This window comes from Stegostoma tigrinum, chromosome 29 (assembly GCF_030684315.1).
Source record: "Stegostoma tigrinum isolate sSteTig4 chromosome 29, sSteTig4.hap1, whole genome shotgun sequence".
Classification (NCBI taxonomy): domain Eukaryota; kingdom Metazoa; phylum Chordata; class Chondrichthyes; order Orectolobiformes; family Stegostomatidae; genus Stegostoma; species Stegostoma tigrinum.
Genome location: NC_081382.1, coordinates 27,393,456 through 27,421,099, shown reverse-complemented (window position 1 = coordinate 27,421,099; position 27,644 = coordinate 27,393,456). Strand labels below are relative to the sequence as shown.

Genomic DNA, 27,644 nt, shown 5'->3' with positions numbered 1-27,644 from the left:
AAAACAGAGGAGTAGCATCACGTGGCTTTTTGGGCACCATTTCCGAAAAGTAAGATGACAGAATCCACATATCTCTGGATGTAGGTCAGGTCTTATCAGTGGTTTTTTTTGTACTTTATTCTAGAAATGCGTTGTTGATCGGAGCAGTCTTTTGGAACTTTTGGCCTTCCATTTTTTAAAAATTAGATCAAATATTAAAAAATGAGTGAGTGATGAAGTACTTGGAAATCTTTCGTATTTAAAGAGGATATTATGTTTCAGTACAGCTTGTAGCACTTTAATCTTGATTGTTAACTTCAGTTCTGAACTCACGTTCACATCTTCACAACTTTTACTGCTACTATCATCCTTTAACACCAACCTGCTGTCAGACACTAGCTATCATCAGAAGCTTTTAATGTCCATTTGATGCCATCGTCATGTGTTTGTTTTTGCATCAAACATCATTGCCAACATGATATGGTCTGAGTGCTGCCCTATGTTAGTGCACACAACAAATACCGCAAAGACTGTGATCCTGTTGAGACCGATGTCTTGATGTTTAACAACACTATTTACATTGCTATCACACTACAGGCTTACAGTTCGTTGGGAATCTGTACTCACTGACGTTATTGTACATTACATACGCATGACTAAAACACACTACCTTCACTGCACATCTTTATACTGGAACATCACACGTCATGCGACTGTCTTAATGGTACATTGCCTGTCAGATATAGAATTATTGCAATAACACAACAACTAGTACGTATTACTATGCAGTTACATCATGGCATAGTGCGAAAGATGACAGCTAGTTCTACTAGGGAAAAGGCTGTTTCAAGCAGCCAGCCAATGCAATAACAGGCTGAATAATTTCTATCCACTCTGAGATTTTATGACTTATTTTAACTGCAGGAGACAGATACTTACATTACAGGCAATGACTGCTGGTCTACAAAAAAAACATCCTAAATGACTGAATAATTCTGCATATAGGAGTAAATATATACTTTTAAAACTTCAATTCCTATCTTGAATTAAGGAATTTACCACTGGACAACAAGACCTGTTGCAGTTTCCACAAGACAAAGAAAAAGTGAATAAAATTGGAACATATTGCTGCTTTACATGGAAACAATTTTTAGCATGGTGAAAATTTAATTCAAGAGCTTTGGAAATGGCCAGTTCAATTGTACAAATTCATGATTCTCAGTGCTTCATAAATATTTATATTTCGATGTAGTGTTCAATTTATCACAATAATTTGGAAGTATTTAATCTAGTATGTTTTACACTAAACAAATATTTTCAGTCAATTGTTCCTCAATTATGACTTATTTTAACTGCAAGTTTCTAAGTTTTGTCAATTGCTGTGTTTTTTAAAGTCTAGTCAATTGATACCAAGTGAGAGAATGAACTAAATTAAACAAACAGCAATTCAATCGTCAATTTTATAGACCTGAACCAATTTCTTCTAACAGAAAACATAATTCAGTACGCCAATGTTTCTAAACTAATTTTTCCTGTCTATGTTCCAGCATTAACCTAAGAGTCAAGGTTTTCCTTTGACTAAATTCCAAAATTAAAAGATGTCTCAACTAACCTGTGATACAGTGATACTGCACTTCTTTGCCAGCTCTTCTTTGGCTTCTTCACTGGGGTAGGGATTGCTGAGGTGTGAGTAAAAATACTCATTCAAGACTTCTGTTGCTTGTTTGCTGAAATTGCGTCGCTTTCGTCTGTAAACAAGAAAGATTTTGATTTTTTTTATGTTGACATAAAGCAATTTGATCTTCCAGTTTAGTCAGAAAACTTATTCTTCAGACACTTTATTTCCAAAACACACGCAAATGAACAAGCTATGAACCAAGTCTGAATAAATCAAAAGGAATACTTCTTACTTTTGCCTCTTTTGCTTTCTTACCACAATGCATTTTGAAAGTTTTTCCAATAATTTTTAAAGCTACACTTTAGCTAAAGACCCAAAAGTCCACTGACACAAGAAAAAGCAAAGAAACAGCCAATGACAATACCAAAGAAAGACAATAACACTGAAAAGAACTGTTAAACTGCAGCTAGGCCTATGAAGAAACATCATCCAATACTCAAGATAACTGGCATCTCTCTAAATTCTGCAACCATCATATCTTTAAAAAGTGTAAGCAGAGGCTTTCAGTCTAGGTCCGATACATAATACTAAAAATATATACATATTAGTCGCTTTTCTATGGGCCTCTTGACTTGAATGTAACCTAAAGAGGCAATGAGCCTGTGGAGACACTTGTTCTTGTACTTTTCTCCATTACTTTCTCTAGGCTTTCAGACAGATTAATTTGAGGGAATCTATGCATTTTACAACACTACAACTCTGCATTATTCCAACAACGAAGTGCGCCCTTGGTTTTTCTGCAGTGTTACGATGAATGCTCATTCCAGCGCAGCAAATGGAATGTCCCTAGGGTAACATTCATCTCTCTATTGTGCGACCACTCTTATTGCCTTGTTTACTCTCTCTTCCCCTTTGAATAAATCATTTTAAAAATGCACATCTGCTCAATTTAACTTGTGCAAAGTTATCCAAATTCTCTAAAGGCGTCTTCCAACTGTTTTTAATTATTATAATTTCCCACACCTGCTGATGACTTGGCTGCCAGTGAAATTACTTCAGTTTGTTTCAGTCTCTAACTGTCTACAGGTGCAAAGTGCACTGCATTAATAGAATGTGTACATTTAACAAACCAGTAGAGATCTTGATCTGCAGTTTATCACAGAACGGCAACAGCCTTCAAAACAGATGTTTGTAATGGTAACTATGACGTTACTGTGGTAGTTGGGCGGTAGCTCGTGGCACTGTCGTAGTATACCTATCTCTGAGCTTGGTCATCAGAGTTTGAATCCTTCTCCTGCTCTGGAGGTGTGTCACCATGTCTCTTAACAGGTTGTTCAAAAATATCTACTGTAATATTTGGAGCTCTTGAGGCACAATGGTAGTGTTCCCACCCATGACCAGGAGGCACGGATTCAATTCCCAACTGCTTTAGAGGTGTGACATAATACCTCCGAAGAGTTTGATTAGGAAAATATGTATTGTTGTATTAGGTCCACAGATTCAAACCCCACTTGTCAATAGCAGGTTGACTGAAAATGTCTACTGGTATACTTGGGGCATTTATGATGCAGTGGTAATATCCCATCTCTGAACCAGGAGGCTTGTATTCAAGTCCCACCTGCTCCAGAGATGTGTCATAACATCTCTGAACAGACTGAATAGGAAAGTATTTGTTGTAGTATTTGAAGGTCATGTGGCAAAGTAGTAGTGTCCCAGTCTCTGGGCAAGCCTGGATTCAAGTCCCACTTGTTCCAGTGTGTGTCATTACACCAATGAACAGGTTGATTTGAAAATATCTACCATTGTGTCTGTTTTACAATCTTCTGAGAGGAAAATAATAAAGGCTGGTCTGTAAACCTCTCACCATTACAACATTTCAAGCTGTTCACTCAGTTTATGGAAAATATGATCACAAACGAAACATCACTCTGCACGTAATGTTAAAAAATTCTGAAAGTGAATACTTCGACTGAAAGTGAATACACAGGATGTGAAGAAGCCATTCAAAATCAACCATTTAAATTATATACTGAGTGATGTAACAGCAAAAGCACAGAGGGTGGCCTTGACCACTCTCACATATTTATAAAAAAAAAGCTGCTGTCTTTCTTTCTGTTCCTCTGCATTGCAAACATGGCCTTAGTTCATTGACTTCAATTCAAAAGTGTTAAGAAAGAAAAGCAAAATTTTGAAATATTAGATCTCAACTTCTTTGTTATTATATTCAACCAATTATTCAAAATCATCAAGCAAGGTTGTATGCTTTTCTACCATCTCAATGGCAGCAGTTTGGATTTTCTAATTCCAATTCTTGGCTGAGTAGCATGCTCATACATCAACTTTAATTGCACACCAAATGTCAGCATGGAGCACCATTGCAGCTTTCAAAATGTTAAGACATTGTGATGCTTGGAAGAAAGTATTTAAATTTCAGGTTGAAGAAGTCCTGGATTGAGCATGCAATATGTCTCAAATATATTCACAAAGAAAATGTACTTCAAGTTACTTAGGTTCACAGGCTTGCATTCTCCTGCACAATAGCTGCTTTACTCTTCTTCTATGCTTCCATATTACTAGAGGAGGTACACGTGATCTGCCAAGTCGCAATTACGAAAGAGGTTCATGTCTGTTTGGGAGTGTCAACTTGACTTATTGACAGTAGCTTCATCATGGAGCAGGAAGACTGTGGGCTCAATTCTCACTTCAGGATTGCAACACCCAATCTTGGCAGGTATATGCAATCAATATTAAAGAAGTGCCACATTATTAAGGGATGCCACCTTCTTGTTGAAGTGAATGCAAAACTTCTCACCAAATCTTTCTCCAGGACACATGTAGGCTCTCCTGTTTTCTTAGCATACACCCTATACCAACCAAGTCAAAAATGATTAACTGATTATTTATTTAATATGCTTCTCACATTTACAAAAAACCTAAACTTCAAAACTAAGTAGGTGCTGGCCACGTTAGACTATCCTGAGACATGAAACATGCCATGTAAGTCTATGGGGTTTTTCTTGACATAGTATGTTTGGGACCTGAATGTTTGATGGCCATGGATTTTAAAACATGCTTTTAACTCAATTTTAACCATGACAACTTCTCAATTTAGAGACGTTCATCAGTATTCATATATATTTTCATCCTTTGTGATTCTCACCAATATGTTCAATCTGTTATGTACAACACACTCTTTACTGCACCCACTATAATGAAGCTTCAGATAATGTGGAAAAATACATACTTTTTTTGGGAAGTAGATTTTAAAACACAGGCAGATAGACTTGGATCAGTTCTTTAAAAATAAACACAGAAAAGGCAGTAAGGTCAATTTGGAACAGTAGCTAAATACATCAGTTCCAAGAAAGCATGAGATTACAGCAGAATACCGGGGAGATTTCCCTTTAGACCTAGTGGATAACATTTATTTTATAAACACCCAACATCATACAGTAAACATAATAAGTTAATTAGTTTATTTTTGACTTCAGAACAGAAGGCTGAGTTTCAGTTCAGAAGAACTCAAGAACGGTTTCTCGCAATAGAACAACGCAGTCAGTTTAAGGGAATAAGCCACCCTAGCTGAAATGCTTCAGTGTGTGGCCATCAAACCAGCAGAGTTTGGATAGAAATCTTCAAGTTGTTAGAACTGAGGATGTTTAGGTCATTAGAACTGTGAAAGGTAAATGCTGACTGGCTGGAAAGGAATTGTAAATTGTCTCTATAGAGCAAGCAAAAGGAACTAGAAAGCATCAGTTAAGATTTAAAAGCCAAGACTAGGGTGTTATTAGGAAATTGGCTGAAACATTCTGTTGTTTGTATTGGCTACTTTGCAACTGTTTTCGACACATACACAGTTTTGTTTCTTCATTTCTTGTTTCCTGTAATAAACTTATGTTCTGTCGTTAAAGAACATCTGCAGCCTCGAGTGAATGTACTTCAGTGGCCAACCCCTATGTTAAACAACAAGAGAAAAAAACTATATGATCCATCAAATCAGGTTTCATTATGGGATCTGACTTGTCCAGTATTACCATCAACTGGGGTCATAACAATAAATTATTTTTAATAAATTGTGTCTTTGAAATGTTGGCCACATCTGAACTAGAACACACATCTTCAAGTAACACATCCCTATTGTTTGTCAACTGAGAGGCTTTCCAGTATGCATGTGCAGTCCACATTGACAAAGCTATTTTATAGATTTTAATTGGAATGGATGAGTGACTTTCTTTTCTTTTTCTTGGTTTATGCATGTTTTCCAAAAAAAAAATTTTACACACAGGAAATAATTTGTTATAAAAGCACTTAAACAAGACACAAGTATGCAGAAATAAAAATAAAAAAGTATACAGGTGAAAATATATTGAAACATTACATTGCATTTATTCTAAATCTGTAACAGTATATTACAGCATTGGAGATTAAATCAGTCTTTTTTTAAAACTGTACCTCAGTCATTACACTTTGTGCAAAGTTAGCTTTAGATATTGCAGTTTTAGTGTTTTAGTGCTGCATTTATGCTGTAGCTCTTGGTCTCAGATTATTGACTTTGAAAATCAGTTCCTATTTACGAAATCTGGCTGGAACTCGAAATCCCCTGCCCAGGAGAGAACTTGGGTGCATGCTTGGTTACATCACTGCACCAATCTCCTCTCCTCGGAGCTAACATATAAATGTTCAGATTGTGCAAATGCAAGTTGTCTGTACTCTGAACATTTAAATTAACTCCAGATAGGCTTATCGTATGCCCTTGGGATCCAAGGACTCTGAAGAGACATCTTAAACCCATTCTGGCACAACAGTGGAATTCCAATGCACATGTCCCAATGTATCAATATGAATTGAGTTCACTGCAGAAATAGCAAACATAAGAATTTGTCTTAATTACATAAAGAATCTTTTATAAAAGCCTCAAAAGTGCACTTAAGAACTATAAACTTTTATTGCTTGTGAACTGTTTAGAGTGCTATCAGCTTTTGTTGTAATCTAGCCACCTGGCTAACCGGTGGCTAACACTGCACCATTTGTGTTGTCACATCATCAGTTTATTTGAGTATACATAGTAATTACTTTTTCATGCATTTGTGAGGTAGCACAATTGTGTTTTAAAATCTTCAGCACCCAAATTGTTAACATACTACCACGAAGAGCTGCAATTCTCGAAGGAATAACTACAACCAAACATGCTCATCCAAGATTACCATTTTAAAATCATTGCACAATTTCCACAGCCATTTACTTTGCTCCAGTTCTTCAATAATTTGTTTTTTTTAAAATTATTTTTCCTAAGTTCCACTTAGTTTTTCTAAGTGGATCAAGAATGATGGTCTTTAAGAATATTACTTACTTTCGAGTTTTCAACTATATCCCTCACCCTTTAAACACATTGACTTATCTTGCACTTTAAGCTGCATTTTCGGAAGAGACTAGGAACGTATAATTGTATATCAAGTTTGGTGAAATAATGCTGTAAACGACATTTTTCAAAAACATATTCCTTCATGAACAATGGGACCAACAGGCATAGTTCTAGCCACCCTAGAAAAGGAAGAGGGTAATAAAAAGGCTGTAGGAGGTGCCATTTTCAGCAGCTTGCAAAGGACTGCTGACATGTTGAGGAAAGTTAGTCAGAACACCAGATAGTCAAGATGGGGTGGGGGGGGGGGTCATCAAAATCATGAGTCCGTTTTCAGAGGAACTGAAACAGGGGCAAAAAGCAGGCCAAGTCTTTTGAGCCTGTGGCTCCACTCAATTAGATCCTGGTTGATAATGAGGTTGGAAACGCGGGTGCGGAATCAAACAGGACGCTGAGGCTGGAAACACAGTCTGTTTCATTCTGAAATAGTTGTTGGAGAGTGGTGAGGAAATGGGATTCGTGGCAGAGGGCAAGACAAAAGTTTTTGTCTTCACAATTTTAATTTCAGAGAAACTGCAGCTTATCCTGGACTGTACAACGTACAGCCAATCTGACAACGCAGCGGCAATGGAGGGCTGAGAGTGGAGGTGGTGCTGTGCATCCGAGTGTCATTGTATTACATGTTGAACTTGTCATCACATCACCAAATATTGTGGGCAGTGAGAAGCATGTAACTATGAAATGGGAGGTAGCAAGTACAGATTATGGTGGGGAAACCAGAAGAGAAGCCAATGTGAAAGATGTTTATTCTACAACTGGATACGTAAAATTGGCAGTAGGCAAGAGTCGGACAACATTGAAGGTGGATGTTGTGATCAAACGTGTCAAAAGCAACAGATAAACCAAGTTAGCATGGTGACCAAAGACATTGATTTGGGCATAAAAATATGCTGAAAGATATTCAAAATGGTCTCTCATGTCCAGCAGACAACAAATCAGCTGGAGGAATCCTTTATGTCCATCTGCCACATTATGGCGAGTATCTTTGCAGAACTTTTCTATCATGCAGTGGGGAGCCCCAGGACAGAAGTTGCAAGGGCAGTTTTAGTTTCTGACATGAAACATCACAGTGCCACCGAAGAACTTTTGAGTGTTCATCTGGTAAAGGCTGACTCTCCTGATTATCCCAGTTTTGGTGAACAACTGCACACAACCATTTCCTACTTCTTTCCTAATCTGAAAGGTCTATTTTCCAGTGAATAAATGTTCACAAAGGTCCAATGCCAGTACAAGTGGCAGGACAGGAATGAATTGAAAATATGCAGCTAACCTAGCAGAAAGGAAATGAGGCCAGGATGCTCTTACAATAGCATGTGAAGTGCAGCATTACAAATGGTTCACTGCAGGCTTTAAGCACCCTGATACAAAATGACCTTTGTCTCAGATGCTCCAACTGCACTGGAGGAGAATGCTGTGATGAAACATGTCAAAGGATGCAAACAGGATGAGAAGGACAAGGAAGGAAAGCTACCTTTGTTGATCGAACAGGATCTGATTTGTGACTTTGATGTCTATAGATTTAGTACTGTGGCAGGAGTGAAAGCTAATTGGAAGAATACAACCATGGAGTTCCAGGAAATGTGGGATCAAATTTTGGAGGCACCAAGACATTCAAGGTATTTGAGGAGGAAAGGGAGGTTGGATATGAGACTGAAGTTAGCAGGGACATAGTAGTCAAGGGGTAGATTTTTGAGGAGGTGGTGATGAAGGCAGATTTAAAATTTAGTCTGTTAACATGCATTGAGATTGTTTATAATATTAGCTAACACAAGAGCAAGGAGGGGAAGTTGGGTAACCAACGCTTTGATGACAAAGACAAAATACTTTTTTCAGTTCATTCATAAATGCTCATCTCTTAAAATCAAATTATATTTCATAAATAATAGGCAACCATTTTAATGAGGATGATGCCAGGAGAGTCTCAATGAAAAATAATGAGAGAAGACAGGTATATGAAGATAATGTTAAGTAATTCATTGAGCATGAAATCCATGGGATTAGACAGAATTCCATCACTGAACTGATTTGGTTGTGGCATTCAAACAGTGTTGCATCTGACCCCCTCAGTTTCTTGAAAAGTGGGTTAGGCTAAAATTGCAGCATATTATTTCCACTTCATGTAAACACTGATAAGGTTGGCCTGAAATGTTGCTGAAAAATTGAGAAGCTGCAAATTTCAGCAAGGATTTCATGTAATGGATCCCTGCAGAATACCTAATGCAAGTCACTGAAAAAGATTAAAATATTTGTTTTTTCCCCATGATTGATAATTGCTAACAAAAGTGTATCTGAAAAATGATCTGTTTCAAAACTACTTGCCCATAATTTTCTTTATTAAGTATGGAAATAACAGGCATTCGTCTAACTTTTTGTGAGAACAGTTTTCATGCTGTGGACTCACATAACAAAGGAAATTAATAACCAACAATACACTGCTGTTGGTTCAGTCATTCCTTAGTCGTTTTTTCATGTGGTAGTCTCTCTTTTCTGGTTTGTGGCAGAATGATCGAAGCGTTCAACACTCAGCTCCTAAATGTCAAAAAAGTAAAGCTGGATTCAATACAGATTAGCTCTTGATTGCAATCTCAAAAACCTACACACATAACTGGTTGTGATCCATGGACAGTGCGCACAAGTAAAAGTGTTGACATAATGCCAGCAATGACAAATGTCTACCCAGCATAATGTAAAGGAAACACAAGTGCTAGGCAAGCCACAATGCATCCTCACACAGATGTGCAAACTATCATACTGCAGTATTAGAACTCAATCCGGCTAGGAATATTCAGTGGGCAAATTCATAAGCTCCTTAGAAAGACCAAGTGAAAACAGCACCTGTCTCTCACCACAATCATTGAATCTGGTAGGTTTATCTTTGGGTCCAAAATCAACTTAGTAGGATCAGTACGTTAAATGTATTTCAATTAAGATTAATTGTATTTAGATACTGGGCATTAATGGGATTAGTTAATTAATCTGTGCTCATCTTGCGGCACAGTGATTGTGTACCTAGCTCTGGATCAAAAAGCCTGGGTTCAAGTCCCATCCGCCCTGGACCTGTGTCATAGCATGTCCAAATAGGTTTCAAAAATAACTGTAAGTAGTTCCTTGGCTGTTCCAAGAACAAGAACAATACAGCACCAAGTTTAGCCCACTAAGCCTACGCCATGACACCATTCTAAACTAAAAATCTTTTGCCTCTTCATGGTCTATATCTCTCTCATCCCTGCCAATTTATATATCTATCATGATGTCTCTGAAATACTGCTACTGTATCTGCTTCTGTAATCTCTTCTGGCAGTGCAGTCTAGGCACTTATCACCCTCTGCATGACAAAATTGCCTCTCACATCCCTTTTAAATTTTCCCCTTTTTACTTTAAACCTATGTTCCCTAGTCACTGACACTTCTACCCTGGAGAGAACTGTTCAGGCCTCTCACAATTTTATAAACATTTGTCAGGTCACCCTCAGCTTCCGACATTCAAGTGAAAACAAACCAAGCTTGTTCAATGATAATGGGAACTGCAGATGCTGGAGAATCCAAGATAATAAAATGTGAGGCTGGATGAACACAGCAGGCCCAGCAGCATGTCAGGAACACCTTGTGCTCCTGAGATGCTGCTGGGCCTGCTGTGTTCATCCAGCCTCACATTTTTATTATCAAGCTTGTTCAATTACTCCTCATACTAAAACCTTCCAAACCAGGCAACATCTTGGTAAACTTCTTCACTACCCTCTCTAAAGCTTCCACATCCTTTCAGTAGTGTGGCAACCAGAACTATACACAATATTCCAAATGCGGCCTCAGTAAAAAGTTCTACACAGCTACAACATGACTTGCCAATTTTTCTACTCTTATGTCCCAACTGACGAAGGCAAGCATGCCAGATGCCATATTGACTACCTTAAATATAAGTGTTGCCACTGTCAGGAAACTGTTGACCTGTATGCTGACATCCCTCTGTATGTTAATACATGTAAAAGTGCTGCCATTTACTATATACCTCCCTCCTACATAAAACCTTCCAAAACGTATTATCTTACTTTTGTCCAGATTAAATTCCACCTGCCATTTCTCTGCCCAAGTCTCCAGCCTGTCTATATTCTGCTGTCTCCTCTGTCGATCATCGTATCTTCACCTCCCCCAATCTTTGTGTCCCTTGCAGACTGACTAATCAGACCATTTCCATTCTCCTCTAAATCATTATATATGTTACAAAACAACAGGGGTCCCAGCACTGACCTCTGCAGAACCCCACTGGTCACAGATTTCCAAACTGACCAAAAACCCTTCCACTACTACTCTTCTATGAGTAATCCAGTTCTTTAGCTATCTTTCTAGCTCACCATAGATCCAATGTGACTTCACCTTCTGTATCAGCTATGAGGGACCTCGTCAAGACCTTGCTAAAGTCCATGTCGACAACATCCACCACCATGGTCTCAATCATTTTTGTCACTTTCTGAAAAACTCATCAAATTTGAGAGGCACAACCTCCCCCAGGCAAAGCAATGCTGTTTATCGCAAATAAGTCCATATTGTTTCAAATGTGAGTACATTCTATCCTTTAGAATCTTCTCCAATAATTTCCCTACCACTAATGTAAGGCCCACCAGCCTGTAATTTCATAAATTATCCTTCTTGTGCTCCTTAACCAAAGGAACAACATTAGTTATTTTCCTGACTCCAAGTCCTCACCTGTGATTAAAGAGGATATGAACATTTTGTCCAAGGTCCCCATTGCAATTTCCGCCCTCAGCATTCTGGGATATATCCCATCACGTCCTGGGGATCAATCTATCTTCATGCTTTTCGAAACACGCAACATCTTTTCTTTATCAACCATGCCCTATAAAAATTGTCTCTAAGCTCACCATCCACTATGTCCTTTTCACTTTTAAATACCGATGCCAGGTATTAATTAAGGGCCTCACCCACTTCCTCTGGCTCCACATATACATTCCCTCCTTTGACCTTGAGTGGACCTATCCTTTGCCTAGCCAGAGATAATGGGAACTGCAGATGCTGGAGAATCCAAGATAACAAAGTGTGAACCTGGATGAACACAGCAGGCCAAGCAGCATCTCAGGAGCACAAAAACTGATGTTTCGGGCCTAGACCCTTCTGATGTCTAGGCCCGAAACGTCAGTTTTTGTGCTCCTGAGATGCTGCTTGGCCTGCTGTGTTCATCCAGCTTCACGCTTTGTTATCTCTTTCCCTAGCCATCTTCTTTCTCCTTATATAGTATAAAATGCCTTGATACTTTCCTTCATCCTCTTTGACAAGGATATTTCAAGGCCCTTTTTAGCCTTGCTAACTCCTCAGTTCTTTCCTGCTTTCTTTATATTTTTCAAGCACTCTGTCTTCAGTTTCCCAAACCTTACATTTGCCTCCTTTTTCTTTTTAAAGAAGCTCAATTTCTCTTGTCATCCAAGGTTTCTGAATTTTTGCCAACCTCATCCTTCATTTTTATATGAACATGCTCGTCATGAACTCTAATCAATTAGATTTGAAAGATTCCCACATACCAGATGTGAATTTACCCTCAAACCCCAAATTTGATTTGCCCCAATCTACATTCCACAGTTCCTGCCTAATTTTGTCATAGTTAGCCTTATCCCAATGTAGTATTTTCACCAGAGGACTACTCCTACTCTTATCCATAAGTAACTTAAAATTTAATGGAACTATGGTCACTGTTCCTGACATTCTCGCCTCCTGCAACATTGTTCACCTGGCCAGGCTCATTCCCCCATACCTAGTGGAGTATGGCCCCTTCCCTATTTAGATTATTTATATATTGTTTCATAAAACTGTCTTAACAAATTCACCCTCCATTCAAGCCTCTGGCACTAAGGAAGTTCTAGCCAATAGGAGGGGGGAATTAAAATCACCCACAACAACTGTGTTTTTTACATTTTACATTTCCATCTGTCCACACATCTGTTCCTCTATCTCCCACTGGCTGTTGGGAGGCCTGTAGCACAACCCCATCGAACAGATCACACTCATCCTATTCCTGAGCTCTACCCATATGACTGTGTCAGGTTGATTAAAATTGTTTTGGGGCTCTTACAGTGCCATGATAGTCACTCTACTTCTGGATCAGAAGAACCAGGTTCAAGTCACACACCAGATGAGATGGCCAGAGAGATATATCATTATTCATTCAAACAGTTTGATTAAAAATATATGAACATATGAGTGCATGTGGTGCAATATTAGAGTTCCTACCTCTCAGCCAGAAGACTGAATTAAAATCCCAACTGCCTAGATGTAGTTTCTTCAGTTGTCCAAACAGGTTGATTTAAAAATAACTTTGACATAGAAACAGGCTGAAAGATGGGTTGATGGATGGAAGTGCACAACAAGTAATGTGTGTCACTGTCGTCAGAAGTTCATGAGTATATAAAGACTCTGTTGCAGTTCTATTCTCTGTAGGCTGAGGCTATCTGAATTCAAATACAGCATATCAGGAGTCAGTGCTTCTGACATTGCATAAAAGAGGTTCTGATTGTAAGTTTTTTTTATATCTACAAAGGTCAAGTTTACCTCCTTTGTATTATTTGGCTAACGTTTTTGTCATTTAATACATTATCTTAAGTACAATACGAACGTTTTAAAAAATATAGAACTGCAGAGACTGGAAATCAGAAAGAAAATGAAAAATTGCTGGAAAGAGTTGTTAGATCTGCAATATCTGTGGACAGAAAGCACAGTTAACGTTTTGTGTCCAGTGACTCTTCTTCAGAACTGATTGTAGCTAGGAAAAGGCTGTTATATAGGCTAGAGAAGGGATGGGGTTGAGGAAAAGAGTAAACAATAGGTGGAGATGAAGTCCAGAGAAACAGAGTCAGCAGTTGGGCAGACAAAGGAAAGGGTAAAGGTCAGCTAGGAGAATGAATATCTGCTAACGGGGACTGTTTGAAGCTGACAATGGGTTTGTTGTAGCAAGGCCAAGTGATGACAGGGCTTGGTGTGTGGGGTTTGGAGGTAAGGGCATGGGAAAAGGTGCTCAAGCCTTATAATTAGCAAATTCAATATTGAGTCCAGAGGTTGCAGGGTGCCCAAACAGAAAATGAGGCATTGCTCTTTCAGCTTGTGCTGAGCTTTGCTGGAGTACTGCAATGAGCCTGAGACAGAGATGTTGACCAAGGAATATGGTGGTGCATTGAAGAGGCAGGCAACCAGAAGCTCGGGGTCATTTTTGCAGACAGAATGTAGGTGTTCAGGACAGCCCAGAAGACCACATTGTGAGCAGAAAATACAGTAGACTATATTGATTGAGGTGCAGGTAAATTGATGCGTCACCTGGAAGTGTGGCCGGCACCTTGGATGGTGAGGAGGGACGAACGAAGAAAATGGGCAGGCATTGCACCTTCTGTGATGGTACGGGAAGCTGCTGTGGGGCTGCTGGGAGTGTTACAGGAGGGGAGGAGGGTCCCTTCCCACTGACTTTCACAATTCTCCTGATGCTTCACATCAGTTTCAGAACTTCCAGTTCGCAGGCTCCTACCATTTCCTCTTCATCATGGGCTTGCAATGCTTTTTATAAAATTTGTCTCCCTTCAGGATGATAGAACATAGAACATTACAGCACAGTACAGGCCCTTCGGCCCTCGATGTTGTGCCGACCTGTCATACCAATCTGAGGCCATCTAACCTACACTATTCCATGTACGTCCATATGCTTGTCCAATGACGACTTAAATGTACTTAAAGATCTCAGGGCTCTCTGCTTCTTCCTGGAGAAAAGGCCTGAACCATCCCCATCCATCACCACCCTCCTCGGCCTGGCCGATCTCATTCTCACTTTGAATAACTTCTCTTTTAGCTCCTCCCACTTCAAGTCAAAGGGGCGGCCATGGGTACCTGCATGGGCCCCAACTATATCCGTCTCTTTGTGGAGTACGTGGAACATTCTTTATTCCACTGCGTTTCTGGCCCTCACCCACAACTCTTTCGCCAGTATATTGGTGCTGCTTCCCTATCTTGTCCAGAATTGGAAACAGTAATCAATTTCATTTTCAATTTCCACCTTGCTCTTACCTTTAACTGGTCCATCTGACTCCTCTCTTCCCTTCTTTGACATCTCTGCTGCGCTACTGGACATAGACTGGCCACCAAAATCCACTATAAACTCACAGACTCCCACAGTTACCTCAACTATGCACTCTCATACCCTGCTTCCTGTAAAGATTCTTTCATTCTCCCAGTTCTTCCATCTCCATCACATCTGTTCCAATGATGACAACTTCAACAAGCGACCCTCCAAAATGCGACCCTCCAAAATGTCTATCTTCTTCCTCAACCAAGGGTTCCCAATGACCATGGTTGATAGGGCCCATAGCTGTGCCTAACTTAAGACAGAATAATGGAATCCCAAGTGTGGAAACAGGCCCTTCGGCCCAACAAGTCCACACCGAGCACCCACCCAAGCCCATCATCCAATAACCCACCTAAACTACACATCCCTGAACACTACAGGCAATTTAGCATGGCCAATCCACCTAGCCTATACATCTTTGGACTGTGGAAGGAAACCAGAGCACCCAGAAGAAACCCATACAGACACAGGGAGAACGTGCAAACTCCACACAGACAGTCACCCAAGGGTAGGACTGAACCCGGGTCCCTGGCACTGTGAGGCAGCAGTGCTAACCACTGTGCCACCATGGCACCCCTACTCATCTCCCACACCTGTCCTCACTCCCTCTCTGCCCTCCTAAAACCGGGATACCGTCTCTCTCACCCTCACTTACCACCTCATCAGCATTCATATCCAAAGGATCATTAGACACCATTTCCAAAACATCCCAGTGGAAGTAAACACCAGACACATATTCCCTTCCCCTACCTTCCCTTGTTGGCCTTCCACTGGAACAGCTCCCTCTGGGACACCCTGATCCACTCCTCCAGCACTGCCCCACAGCCTAATAGCACCTTCCTATGCCTTCGCAGAAGGTGTAACACCTGCTTGCCTACTCCCTCACTCCTCATCACCCAAGGTGTCAGACATATCATCGAGGTGAAGCAGCTATTTATCTGCACTTCACTCAATCTAGTTAGGTATTTGTTGCTCACAATGCGATCTCCTCTACACTAGGGAGATGAAGCACATACAGGGCAGCTGATTTGCAGAACACCTACATTCTGTCCGCAAAAGTGAACCTGAGCTTCCAGTTGCATATCATTTCAACACACCAGTGTGTTCCCTGGCTAACGTCTGTCTCTGGTTTGCTGCAGTAAAGCTCAGCGCAAGCAGGAAAAACGACACTTCATTTTCGGTTTGGGAATCCTGCTGGACTCAATATAGCGTTCAATAATTTTAGGGTCCAAACACTTCTCCCATCTCCTTACACTAATCCCCACAAACCAGGCCCTATCATCACATGGATTGCTATGACAAACAAGCCATTGTCAAACACTAACAGTACCATTAGCAGCTATTCATTCTCCCTGGCTGACCTTTATCCTTTCATTAGCCCAACTGTTCTTCTCTCTCTGTCTGGGCTCCGTCTCCACCTATCATTTATTCCTTTGCCCTCTCCCATCCCTTCTCTAGCATATATACTAACCTTATACCAGCTACAATCAATCAGTTCTGAAGAAGGGTCACTGGACCCAAAACATTCACTCTGCTCTCTCTTCACAGATGCTGCCAGACCTGTCATCTATTTCTCAGACCTAATTGTTATCTGTTGCAAACTAAGAATTCTGTAAAGTAAATTAAAATTTCACCATGAATTAAATTTTATTAACCAGGTGCTTTAGAACGCCAAGATCCTATGTTACAGAAAAAGTAACTATAAAACATGATTCCATTTCCATTAGTCTCATAATTTGAAAAGTTCTACTTATGAAAGTTTTTTTGTTGTACCGTTGGCATCACACAAAGAAACTGATTTTAAGATCAGATGAAAACTGTATTCCTTATTTTCCCTCACGCTCTGCTGAAAGCATACTACCTCCAATGGTCAGGAGAGAAGTTTTTCAGGCCAATGATTCCTCCACAGATAACAATATGCATCTTCAGGAAGGAACTGAGCATGATTAACACATGATGGAATTCATTCAATGTTTTAGCTTTTGTTCCTGGCCTTATCATACAAACTCTAAAACCCACATCTTCGATGAGCTTCACCAGGTAGGAAAGAAGGCCAAACATTAATAGGAACTTTCAACCTTATTAAAATGTACTCTATTTGGATCTTTGACTGTAAAAACTGTACCTGGCATCAAGAAATCGTGACCGCAGGATCATGACCGCTTCACACGTGCTCTGTTTTAGCTGCATTTGAATCGAACTGAACTTTCGATGGATGATGCTAACCATCCTTTCAATCTCCTTTGGTGAAATTGGACGTGTCCGGCTCTGTTCTCGTAGAAGGTTCATCACATGTGTAGTGAACTCATTACATGCCTACAACAGAAACAGCATGATTTAAATCATTGATATATTCTAGCAGGGAAATTGAAGCAGTGTATTATTTCACACAATTTCCATTTGTTACAAACAAATTTAAAATAAATAGGACAACGGCTCTTCACCTCCTCCCCGCCCTTAATGGGAGAAGGGAATGTTTGCGTTATGTTCATGTGAAGATCTCTGTTCTTCCTGATACAGGTAAGTTTTTAGATTTTAGTGTACAGGGAATAATTCAAAATTTGCAAATGTTGCCATTAGGAAGCTTGATCTCTTAAGTAGCAAGTAACATTGGCATCACACAGTGTCAGACAATGACCAACTCTAACAAGAGAGAATCTAATTCAATTACATTATCATTGTTCAATTCTCTATTATCTATGTTATGAGTATCATCATTGAGCAGAAACTGAACTAGACCAGCCATATAAATATTGTGGTTACAAGGACTTGACAGAGGTTAAGAATTCTGCAATGAGTATTTCATTTCTGAAGTCCCCATTGCCTGTTCATCATCTTCGGAGTACAAATTAGAATTGTGATGGAATATTTCCCACTTCCCTGGTTGAATATAGCTCCAACAACACAAGAATGTCGATATCATGTAAGACAAAACAATCTGCTTGATTTGCATCCTATCCAGCATCTTATCATTCATTCCTTTCACCACCAATGTACAATGGCAGTGGTGTGTACCTTCATAAGATGCACTGCATCCTGCAGGCTCCTCACAGCACTCGCCAAAGCCTGCAGGTCCCCACCCTTAGAAGATCAAGGGCAGCAAATGCAATGGAACCCCCGTACCAGCAAGTTCTCCTCCAAAGCATACACACCACCTCAACTTGGAACCATGTCATCGTTCCTTTATTGTTGTGGGGTCAAAATCTGAAACATCCTTCCGAATAGTACTGTGGGTGTAGTCACTCTAAGGATTGCAGCACTTCAAGAAGGCAGCACACAACCATCATTTCAACAACAAATAGGGAAGGGCAATAAATGGTGACCTGGCCAGAAATGATCACATCCCATGAATAAATACAAAAAGGAAACGTAGAATGTCAAAAGACATTGTTGAAATTGACAAATGGTTGATGCAACTTAATGCAGACAAGTACAAAGAGTTTTGTTTTAGCAAAAAGAACAGAAAGACAATCAGAGTTCTGCTACTTTTATTTCTTCTGTGAAGACTTCCCAGAAATGCACAGCAGCACCTTCCAGAACCTGAACACAATGCTGTGAATAGTATCAGCATGCCAATTGCCCTGCACAGAACCTTGGAACTGCTGAAAATTTGCATAGGTTAGAGGGAACATTGAAATAATATAAAGTGAAAGGTACGATTCTAAAGGGTTTGCCGGAGCAGAGGGACGTGGGAGTCTATGTGCATAAATTATAGAAGGTGGCATGACATGTTCAGAGTGAGGTTCATCCAGCATAGAGCATCCCATGCTTCATTCATAGAAGTACTGAGTATAAAAGCAAGGATGTTAAGTTAAAAACATAAAACACTGGATGGTTTTAAGTGGAGTACTGTGCCCACCCCAGAGTAGGAAGGCTTATAGGGAATGCAGATAAAATTCATAAGAATGGTTCCAAGGGTGAGGAATTTCAGTTAGATAAGCAGACTGGAAAAGTTGGGATGTTTGCCTTGGAGAAGAGGAATTTGAGAGGAGACTGAGAAGAGATATTCAAAATCATGAGGTGTACCAACTGTTTTGATAGGGAGAAATTGTTCCCATTGGTGGAAGGATCAGAACCAACTTTAAGTAACTGGCAAAAGTAGCAATGACAATGAGGAAAATCTTTTCATGCAGCGAGTGGTTAGAGGATCGGAAATGCACTGCCCGAGTGTGTGGTGGAATCAGGTTTAACTGAGGCATTCAAGAGGGAATTAGATTATCCGAAAAAGAAGATTATGCAGGACTACAGGGTGATGGTGGAGAAGTGACTCTTGGTGAATTGCTCCTTCAGAAAGCCAGCACAGCCATGGCGAGGCAAATGATTTTTTTCTATGATATAACCTTTCTGCAATTATTGTGGTAAAATAGCACTATTCTTCCTGTATAATTCAAAACCATTCATAACATTTTCTAGAGATAGTAGGAACTGCCGACGCTGGAGAATCTGAGATAACACGGTGGGAAACTGGATGAACACAGCAGGCCAAGCAGCATCAGAGGAACTGGAAAGCTGACGTTTCAGGTCTCGACCCAGAAATGTCAGCTTTCATGGTCCTCTGCTGCTGCTTGGCCTGCTGTGTTCATTCAGCTTCACAACATGTAATCTCATAACATATTCTAATTTTTTCATCTAGATCATCTGATGAAATTACTTGAATTATTTAATTCAAATTAAAATCATGCCATTTGCTTGTTTCAACAGTCACTTCAAATTATCAGAATAAACTGTTATATCCATGGTGCAAAATACAAATAAAATCATTTGCAATCGCCATTTGTAAAATTTACATAAACATTAGCATTTGTGTCATACCATGCAAATGACACCGAAATTTTTGACTGGTGTTAAAACTTGTGTACATGTAAAAAATCTTATCTGAAAAGCCAAGTGCAAGGATTCCAATAAAAAAATTATCCCAGTTGTAATCAACAATTTTTCTTTATTCCTTCTGTGATCTTGTGATAACACCAAGGCTCTAAAGGCTATCATAGCGGATGCTTGTAAAGGATATGGTCAATTTTGTATATTTTCACAAATATATATGTCAGGAGATCAAGTATATATCCTGTGTGCTGTAGTCAGACATTGAAGTAGCCCAAGGATACCGGAGTGTTTGTTAGGGTACTAAATTTCAAACTCAGCACAGTCATGATCCTAATAAAGTAAGAGCATTCACTCAAACAGCAATAATTTCCACTAGGCTAAAGGGTGATGATGGTATTCTATTGCACCCTGCAGTAAGCTGGGAGTGCATGGCTCAGTGAGCTCTTACAATCTTATGACTCAAGCTATAGTTCAACATACCTGATTTAGGAGACCCACATCTTTCAGATGGCGATTCTGTAAATTTACTGCTCCAACCACCAGCCAATAAAATGACTGTTTACAATGTTCAGCAATTTCACCAGCACAAGGGAGATGTAAGGGGTAACACATTGGCAAGGATAAAAGATTGGTTAGCTAACAGGAAACAAGGAGTAGGGATATATGAGACATTTTCTGGTTGGCAAGATGTATCTTGTGGTGTGCTACAGGAATCAGTTCTCGGCTCCCAATATTTTACAATGCACATAAATTATGTAGACAAAGACAACGTTCAGGCATTTGCAACTATCTTCAGCCAGAAGTGCCAAAGGTCCCCAGCATCACATATGCCAGTCTTCAGCCAATTCAATTTACTCCACATGACAGACAGGTAAAGGCACTGGATACCGCAAAGGCTGTGGGGCCTGACAATATTCCAGCAACAGTTCTGAAGACTTATGCTGCAGAACATGTTGAGCCATTATGTAAATTATGTACACCTACAACACTGGCATCTACCCATCAATGTGGAAAATTGCCCAGGATGTGCCGTATGCCAAAGACAGGACAAATCCAAACCGGCCAACTGTCACCCTATCAGTCCCCATTGGTCTACGCTTGATCATCAGTAAAGTGACGGAAGGTGTTAATAGTGCTATCAAACAGCATTTGCTTAGTAATAACCAGCTCACTGATGCCCACTTTGGGTTCCACCACTCAACTCCTGACCTCGCCATGGCCTTGGTTCGTACATGGGCAGCTGAATTCCAGAGATGAGGTGAGAGCAACTGTCCTTAACATCAAGGTGACATCTGACTGAGTGTGGCATCAAACAGTTCTAGCTAAACTAAAGTAAATGGCAATCGGGGTCGGGGGTGGGGGGAGGTGCGGGAAATCTCTGCTGGTTGGAGTCATCCATAGTATAAAAGAAGAGGTTGTTGGAGATGAGTAATCTCAGCTCTTGGTCAATTCCACATGATTTCTTCAAGGCAGCATTCTCTCTTCAGCTGCTTCATCAATGACATTTCCTCCCTCATAAGAGGAGGCAGTCCACGTCTAAATGCAGCAAGAACTGGACAACATCCAGGCTTGGGCCAACAAGCAGGAAGTAATATGTATGACTTGCAAGTGCCAGGTGATCTTCATCTTTGGCAAGAAAGAACCTAACCACGCTCCTTGTCATTCAATGGTATTATCATTGCTAAATGCTCCACTATCGACATCCTGGGGCATACCACTGACTAGATACTTAACTTGCCTAACTATTTAAATTCTGTGGCCACAACAGCAAGTCAGAGATGAGTAATCCTACATTAGATAACTCACTTCTTGACACCCCAGAGTCTGTCCACCATCTACAAGCCATGAATCAGGTGTGTGATGGAATAATTCCCAAATGTCTAAAAGAATGCAGCTCCAAAAATACACAATAAGTTTGACACCATCCACAACACTTGATTGTTTATGGACATGGTGCCATTTACCTCCTCTACCAATGCACACTTGCAAAGGATTGTACTAACTAGAAGAGAGATTGCAGAATTAACCAAGGTTCCTTAGACAGGGCCTCTCAAACTCATGACCACTACCATCAAAAGGATATAGGCAGAAAACAATGGGATCACCACCACTTGCAAGTTCCCCTCCAAACTTCTCACCATCCTCACTTCGAAATGTATTGCTCTTCCTCGGTGTCACTGCATCAAAATTCGTAACAGCATTATAGATGCACCTACACCAAATCGATTACAGAGGTTCAAGTAGTTAGCTCACCCCCACCTCCCAAAGAGTAACGAGGGATGGGTCATAAATACTGGCTAAGACAGGAATGCCCACCTGCCTTGAATGAATTAAATAAGACATCAAAAGATACAGTTGTTAATTTTGTTGTGGGCATAAGGATGAGTGGAAAGGTAAGTTGTGAGGAGGATATACAAATCTAAAAAAAGACATAAATGAGTTAAATGAGAGGGGAAAAAATTTATAAAGTGGAGAAAAATGTAGAAAAATATGAAATTATCCAACTCGGTCAGAAGAATGGAAGAGATCCATAATATTTAAATGAGATTGTACAGATATGAAATGCAGAGATCTAGATATCCAAATGCATTAATCAAGGAAATGTTAAGTTGCAGGTACAGCAAGTAATTAGAAAACTTAATAGAATGGTATATATTGAAAGGGGTACTGAATATAAAAATAGGGACATGATCTTTCAGTTATATAGGGCGTTGGTGAGAACATATTTTGGAGTACTGTGTACAGAATTAATCTCCCTATTTAAGGAAAGATATAAATTCACCAGAAGAAGTTCAGAGAAGATTTACTGGACTATCATGTAGAATGGGTAGGTTGCCTTATGAGGAAAGGTTGTACAGGCTATGCTTATATCCATTTAAAAGAGTGAGAGGCAACTTGATTGAAACCTGCCAGATCCTGCAGGATTTCTTCTCAACAGGATGGAGGTGGAAAATATGTCTCCTCTTGCAAGTGAACCCAGAACCAGAAATTACTGGTCAAAAAGAAGCTGTCAACTATTTAAGACAGAGATGGGAAGAATTTAGTTCTCAAAGAAAGTCATGAGTTTTAGGAGCTTTCATCCTCAAAAGGGTGGTGGAAGCAAAGTCTGAGAATATTTTTAAAGCAGAGACAGATATGGTTCTTGATAAGCAAGGGGTAAAACATTATTGGGTAGGCAAGGATATGGAACAATTAGATAGCTATGATCTTATTGAATACTGGAGAAAAGTCTGATCGGTCTACTTATGTTTCTAATTTGTATATTCATAAGAAAAGCAGCAGTCAAAAAATATAACCCAAGTCCTTGGGTATTATTTTAACCTGCAAGCACATAAAGGAGATGTACAGATTCAAACTGAACTTAAAGGGCACAATATAGGTAGTCACAGATTGGTCTAACTAACTTTACATTTCATGCCCTTCCAAATTGAACTTCGTGCCCAGAGTTACAAAAGCTTTATTTTTAAACTGCTATGTATCTGAAATTTATACTGGGTTATTAGAAGGCAGAGTGCATATGGATGATGATGGGATAGTGTAGGGGGGTGGGCTTAGATTTGTTCACAGGTCGGTGCAACTGCGAGGGCTGAAGGGCCTGTTCTGTGCTGTATTGTTCTATGTTCTATATATTAGACTCTCCAAGTCAAACTACTGAAGTGTCTGCATGAACAGCATACATTTATGTCCAGTGTGAAATTCATAGTTGCTTGTCCACAGATAGAACTTGGTGATCCCATGTGTGTCCACAGCTGCTGTTAAAGTTAAGCCACTACTACAACATACTGATAGCCCTCCCACTACTGTCTGGTAAGTACCACCCCACCTGTTAGATTATACCTTTGGTGTTCTCTGGAGCCATAGGCAAAAAATCTTGTCCTGAATAAGTGTCCATCCTTCAGTTACTCATCAATAAATCAGGCAACTAGTCAGTTATTGATTAATACCCTAGAGCATTGCAGATGAACCTGACTCATAATAGATTACCATAGTTCCTGGAATATTTAATTAGCTTCAAACTACCATGGCAAGGTGTGAAACACACTGGGGCTAGGTTGACCCCAAAACAACATTACTTATCTCCTCTTATTGCACTACTCATGAAGAATGGACTGATCATTGCCATAACTTAAATTAAAAGACTGAAATCAGTGGTTCAGTTTAGTACCTTTAACATCAAAGTGGTATCTTCTTTTGAATTAACTATTGAAGACAACAAAAAGTGCTCAATTACATATCCACCATTTTTAATTCCTACAGCATTCATTCGAAACACCTTATGTAACAGGACAGTTATGGAGATCAAGAGGTTGGTATATAGCACTGGATAGCAGATACTTGGGTAATAAATCAGCTCTTTCAAAAGGGTATGGATCACACAAAAGTAAGAGAATTTCTAAAAGGCAAAGTACTGAATATTTATACACGTAAATACTGGAGACTATTTTGAAAATGGTTAGTCAAATTGTATAAACCTGTATTAAATGAGCTTATCTATGAATGCAAATTGTAATTTGCTATTGGGCATTTTACCAACATTCTCAGACACATGCAGCAGTCCTTTAAACCAGCAATTCATGTATGATTAATTAGAATATCTCATTTATACAGGATGCACTTTAGCTCATTACTCTAAGTAAAATTTGTTAAGTATTTACATTTAGATAATTAAAGTCTGGTTACACCCTTAAGAAACATGTACGCACTTCAGGCAAAAGCTTTTGTGACTACTTACAGTAAATTACCAATTTAAATAGCTTCATCTGCCTCAACGTAGTCTCACTGATGCTACATTTTGCACTAAGGGATCCTGCTGTAAATCAGATATCACATGCCTCTTGACGAGTCAGGTTTCTGACTTAATTTTTTCTAATACTCTCTCAGATTTCTGCCTTGTTAATTTCACTGCATGACTGACTCAAAAGAAACAACTTCTTCCTCAACAGTGAGGTGCCAACGTTGATAGGTCACCCAGAGGAAACTGAATAAAGTCAGAGGCCATGTTCATTAAGGACACAATTGTATAGCACTTGGGAACTGGTTTAAAAGCAGAGAGGAGAGTGTTTTTGATGGATCAATTGGTAAATACATCACCTGCTGTCATTCTAAGCCATATTGGCCCGGAAGTTCAGAGCTATGATTTCTAAGTAGCACCAGGTTTGCTAATCAGAGCTATGCTGACAATTGGAATACTTTAGTTGGGTTCAACAACCCCCATTAGAACTGCTGCTTTCAGATCTGTATCCTGTCAACATAATTGAATGTGTGTATTTTAAAGGACTAAGTGTGAAGACATAATTGGTGATGCCTGAGAACGAAAGGTGGAGGAGATTTTGAGATGATTTGTACCAGGTAGTTGGTACCCTTCTGATGAAGGGGTCTAGGCCCGAAACGTCAGCTTTTGTGCTCCTGAGATGCTGCTTGGCCTGCTGTGTTCATCCAGCCTCACATTTTATTATCTTGGAATCTCCAGCATCTGCAGTTCCCATTATCTCTGGTACCCTTCTGGTGCTGCTTCCTGGCAAACCAGAGGCCACCTGCTCATAACTTGAAGTTGGGAAGGACCCCGACAGCAGAGAGGCTGAAACAGCAACAGCTTTGCAACCCAGAGGTTAATTTGTTTGCAAGGTGCTGTTTTTCCTGCAACAGGTTTTTTTGGGAAAGATTCCCTGCTCTGCTGAACCTAATGTGCCCTTACTTCCACATGCAATTGTCGGGTCCGAACCGGCATGTTTTAATGAGACCCCATCTGAATCAGATCCACCACCAGAAGAAAATGATGATCAGCTAGAATGGAATAGGAACAAGCAGTGTGTTTCTGGAATAAATTTTATTCTTGCTGTCTGGAGCGTGTGAGTTAAAATTTTGTCCGTTTCCCTTGAATTCAAATGTTGAAAGGCCAAATATTCTAATGTCCACAAAATCCAGGATGAATCTGTGGTTAAACATATGGAGTCACATGATGCTTTGCCCGGAAGAGGATATGTGTTCACTAATTTTTCATTTGGAATGCCGTGCAAAAAAGGTAACATTACTACAGAAAAATACCAGTGAGAAAGGCATCTCTGTATTTCATACGCAGTCCAACTTCTGTTTTTTGAAAAAGTGCAACATAAAAGTGGATACCATCATGCTGTCAGAGTTCCAGAGGTCAGTATTAGCGATTGTCTTCGATAGTAGCAGAATTGCATATTTGCAGTTATTCTTTATTTGTTCATTGGATATAGGCATGACTAGCTAGACCAACATTTATTGCCCATCCTAACTGTCAGGGGAGTTACATGTCACACAGATAAAACCCCAAGTAAAGACAGCAAATTCCTCAAAAGGACGCTGATGAGTCAAATGGATTTTTACGATAATCAGCAGTACACAGTCACCATTAGGTTGACTATTAATTCCAGATTTTCACTAAATTCAGGTTTCACAATCTGTTATGATGGGATTTGAACCCATGTTCTCAGAACATCAGGCTGAGGGCTCTGCGACATACCACTTCACCAGTGTATGTGATTAGGAATGGAACAGGAAGGTGCCAACGAAAAAAAATGCATAAATTATTCTCACAAATAAAAACACTTCATGAATAAAGAATGATACATTATGCAATTTAAAAACATACAATGAAAAATTTACTGGAATTAGCTGGTCCTAACCTTTTCCTCCCTAAACTAAAGTATAACGTTGTTCTACCTGAAACACCAGGTTTGATAGTCTACTTTCTTTTAAGCACTAGATAGCATAGCACAAATTTCAACAGGGTTTAGCAGCTAGAAATTGATCCCTATTTGATTTTTTTAAAAATCATTTTGCTACGTTGCGCCTCATTTACAATTATTTTTGCTACCTGGCATCAACACATACATCATTTATACTAAAGCAGCATTGGATATCGTGCCAAGGACAAATACAAAATCCCATGGTTCCTGTAGCTCCTAAGTTCCATCTCACCAGGGATCAGAGGTTTCATTGCTAGAATATTTTAATACATTGTCAAATTGTACCAGATTGCATAAATAATTTTGTAGGTTTCATCGTCAGCACAGTTAGCTGTGACAGCAGCAGTGCAAAATTAGAGCTAGGCCCTTAAACATTATTACCAATGCCAATAACAGAATTATTTTTACTGGACTAGTAAATGTCCTCATTTCCAAATGTCTATAACAGTTCTCAACATTCTCATACTTACAAAAACAACACACCCTTGTGACTGTTTGCAACAAGCAAGGTGATGCTGACCAGTCTGCTTTCATGGCAACACATGAACTAGTTTAATACTGGAAGCCATAACAGCACCAACAATTCTGAATGAGTTTATTTGGCTGTCTGAGACCACTAATGCTGCTGGGCACAATTGTGCTGAACTGAATACACATTGGATTTGCAAATCAGTCAAATGCAACTGCGGCTCGATGTTCTCTCATACGTCTTTCACAAGGTGGCAACTCTACTATACATATCAAATGCTTTTAGAAGAGCAAGTTTGGAGGAGGTAGCATCAAGCACAATGAGCTAAGCGCAACCTGCAAGAAGAATGCCAATGAAAAATTAGTGATGCTTGCTACTAAAACCAAAGATAGTACTATTTGTTTTACAAAGAAAAATCTTAAATACATTTTAAACAGCAAGAATGATATCCATTTTGAGTAAAGCTAGTTCATTAATAATGGTAACAAGGTGTAGAGCTGGATGAACACA

General features: G+C 39.6%; 1 protein-coding gene across 8 annotated transcripts in view; it reads right to left on the bottom strand.

The window, feature by feature from the left end:
* The window catches only part of pbx3b (pre-B-cell leukemia homeobox 3b), a 227,389-nt gene that overhangs the window by 26,443 nt on the left and 173,302 nt on the right, over positions 1 to 27,644 (bottom strand). For all 8 annotated transcript variants that reach the window (XR_009442762.1, XM_048558818.2, XM_048558817.2 and 5 more), the window contains 2 exons: positions 17,251 to 17,441; positions 1,592 to 1,727 (listed from right to left, as the gene is read on the bottom strand). Coding sequence is in view for 7 of the 8 variants with exons in the window: in XM_048558818.2 (XP_048414775.1) it covers positions 1,592 to 1,727; positions 17,251 to 17,441 (327 nt within the window). In the remaining variant the exon portion in view is untranslated. The remainder of the gene's footprint in view (positions 1 to 1,591; positions 1,728 to 17,250; positions 17,442 to 27,644) is intronic.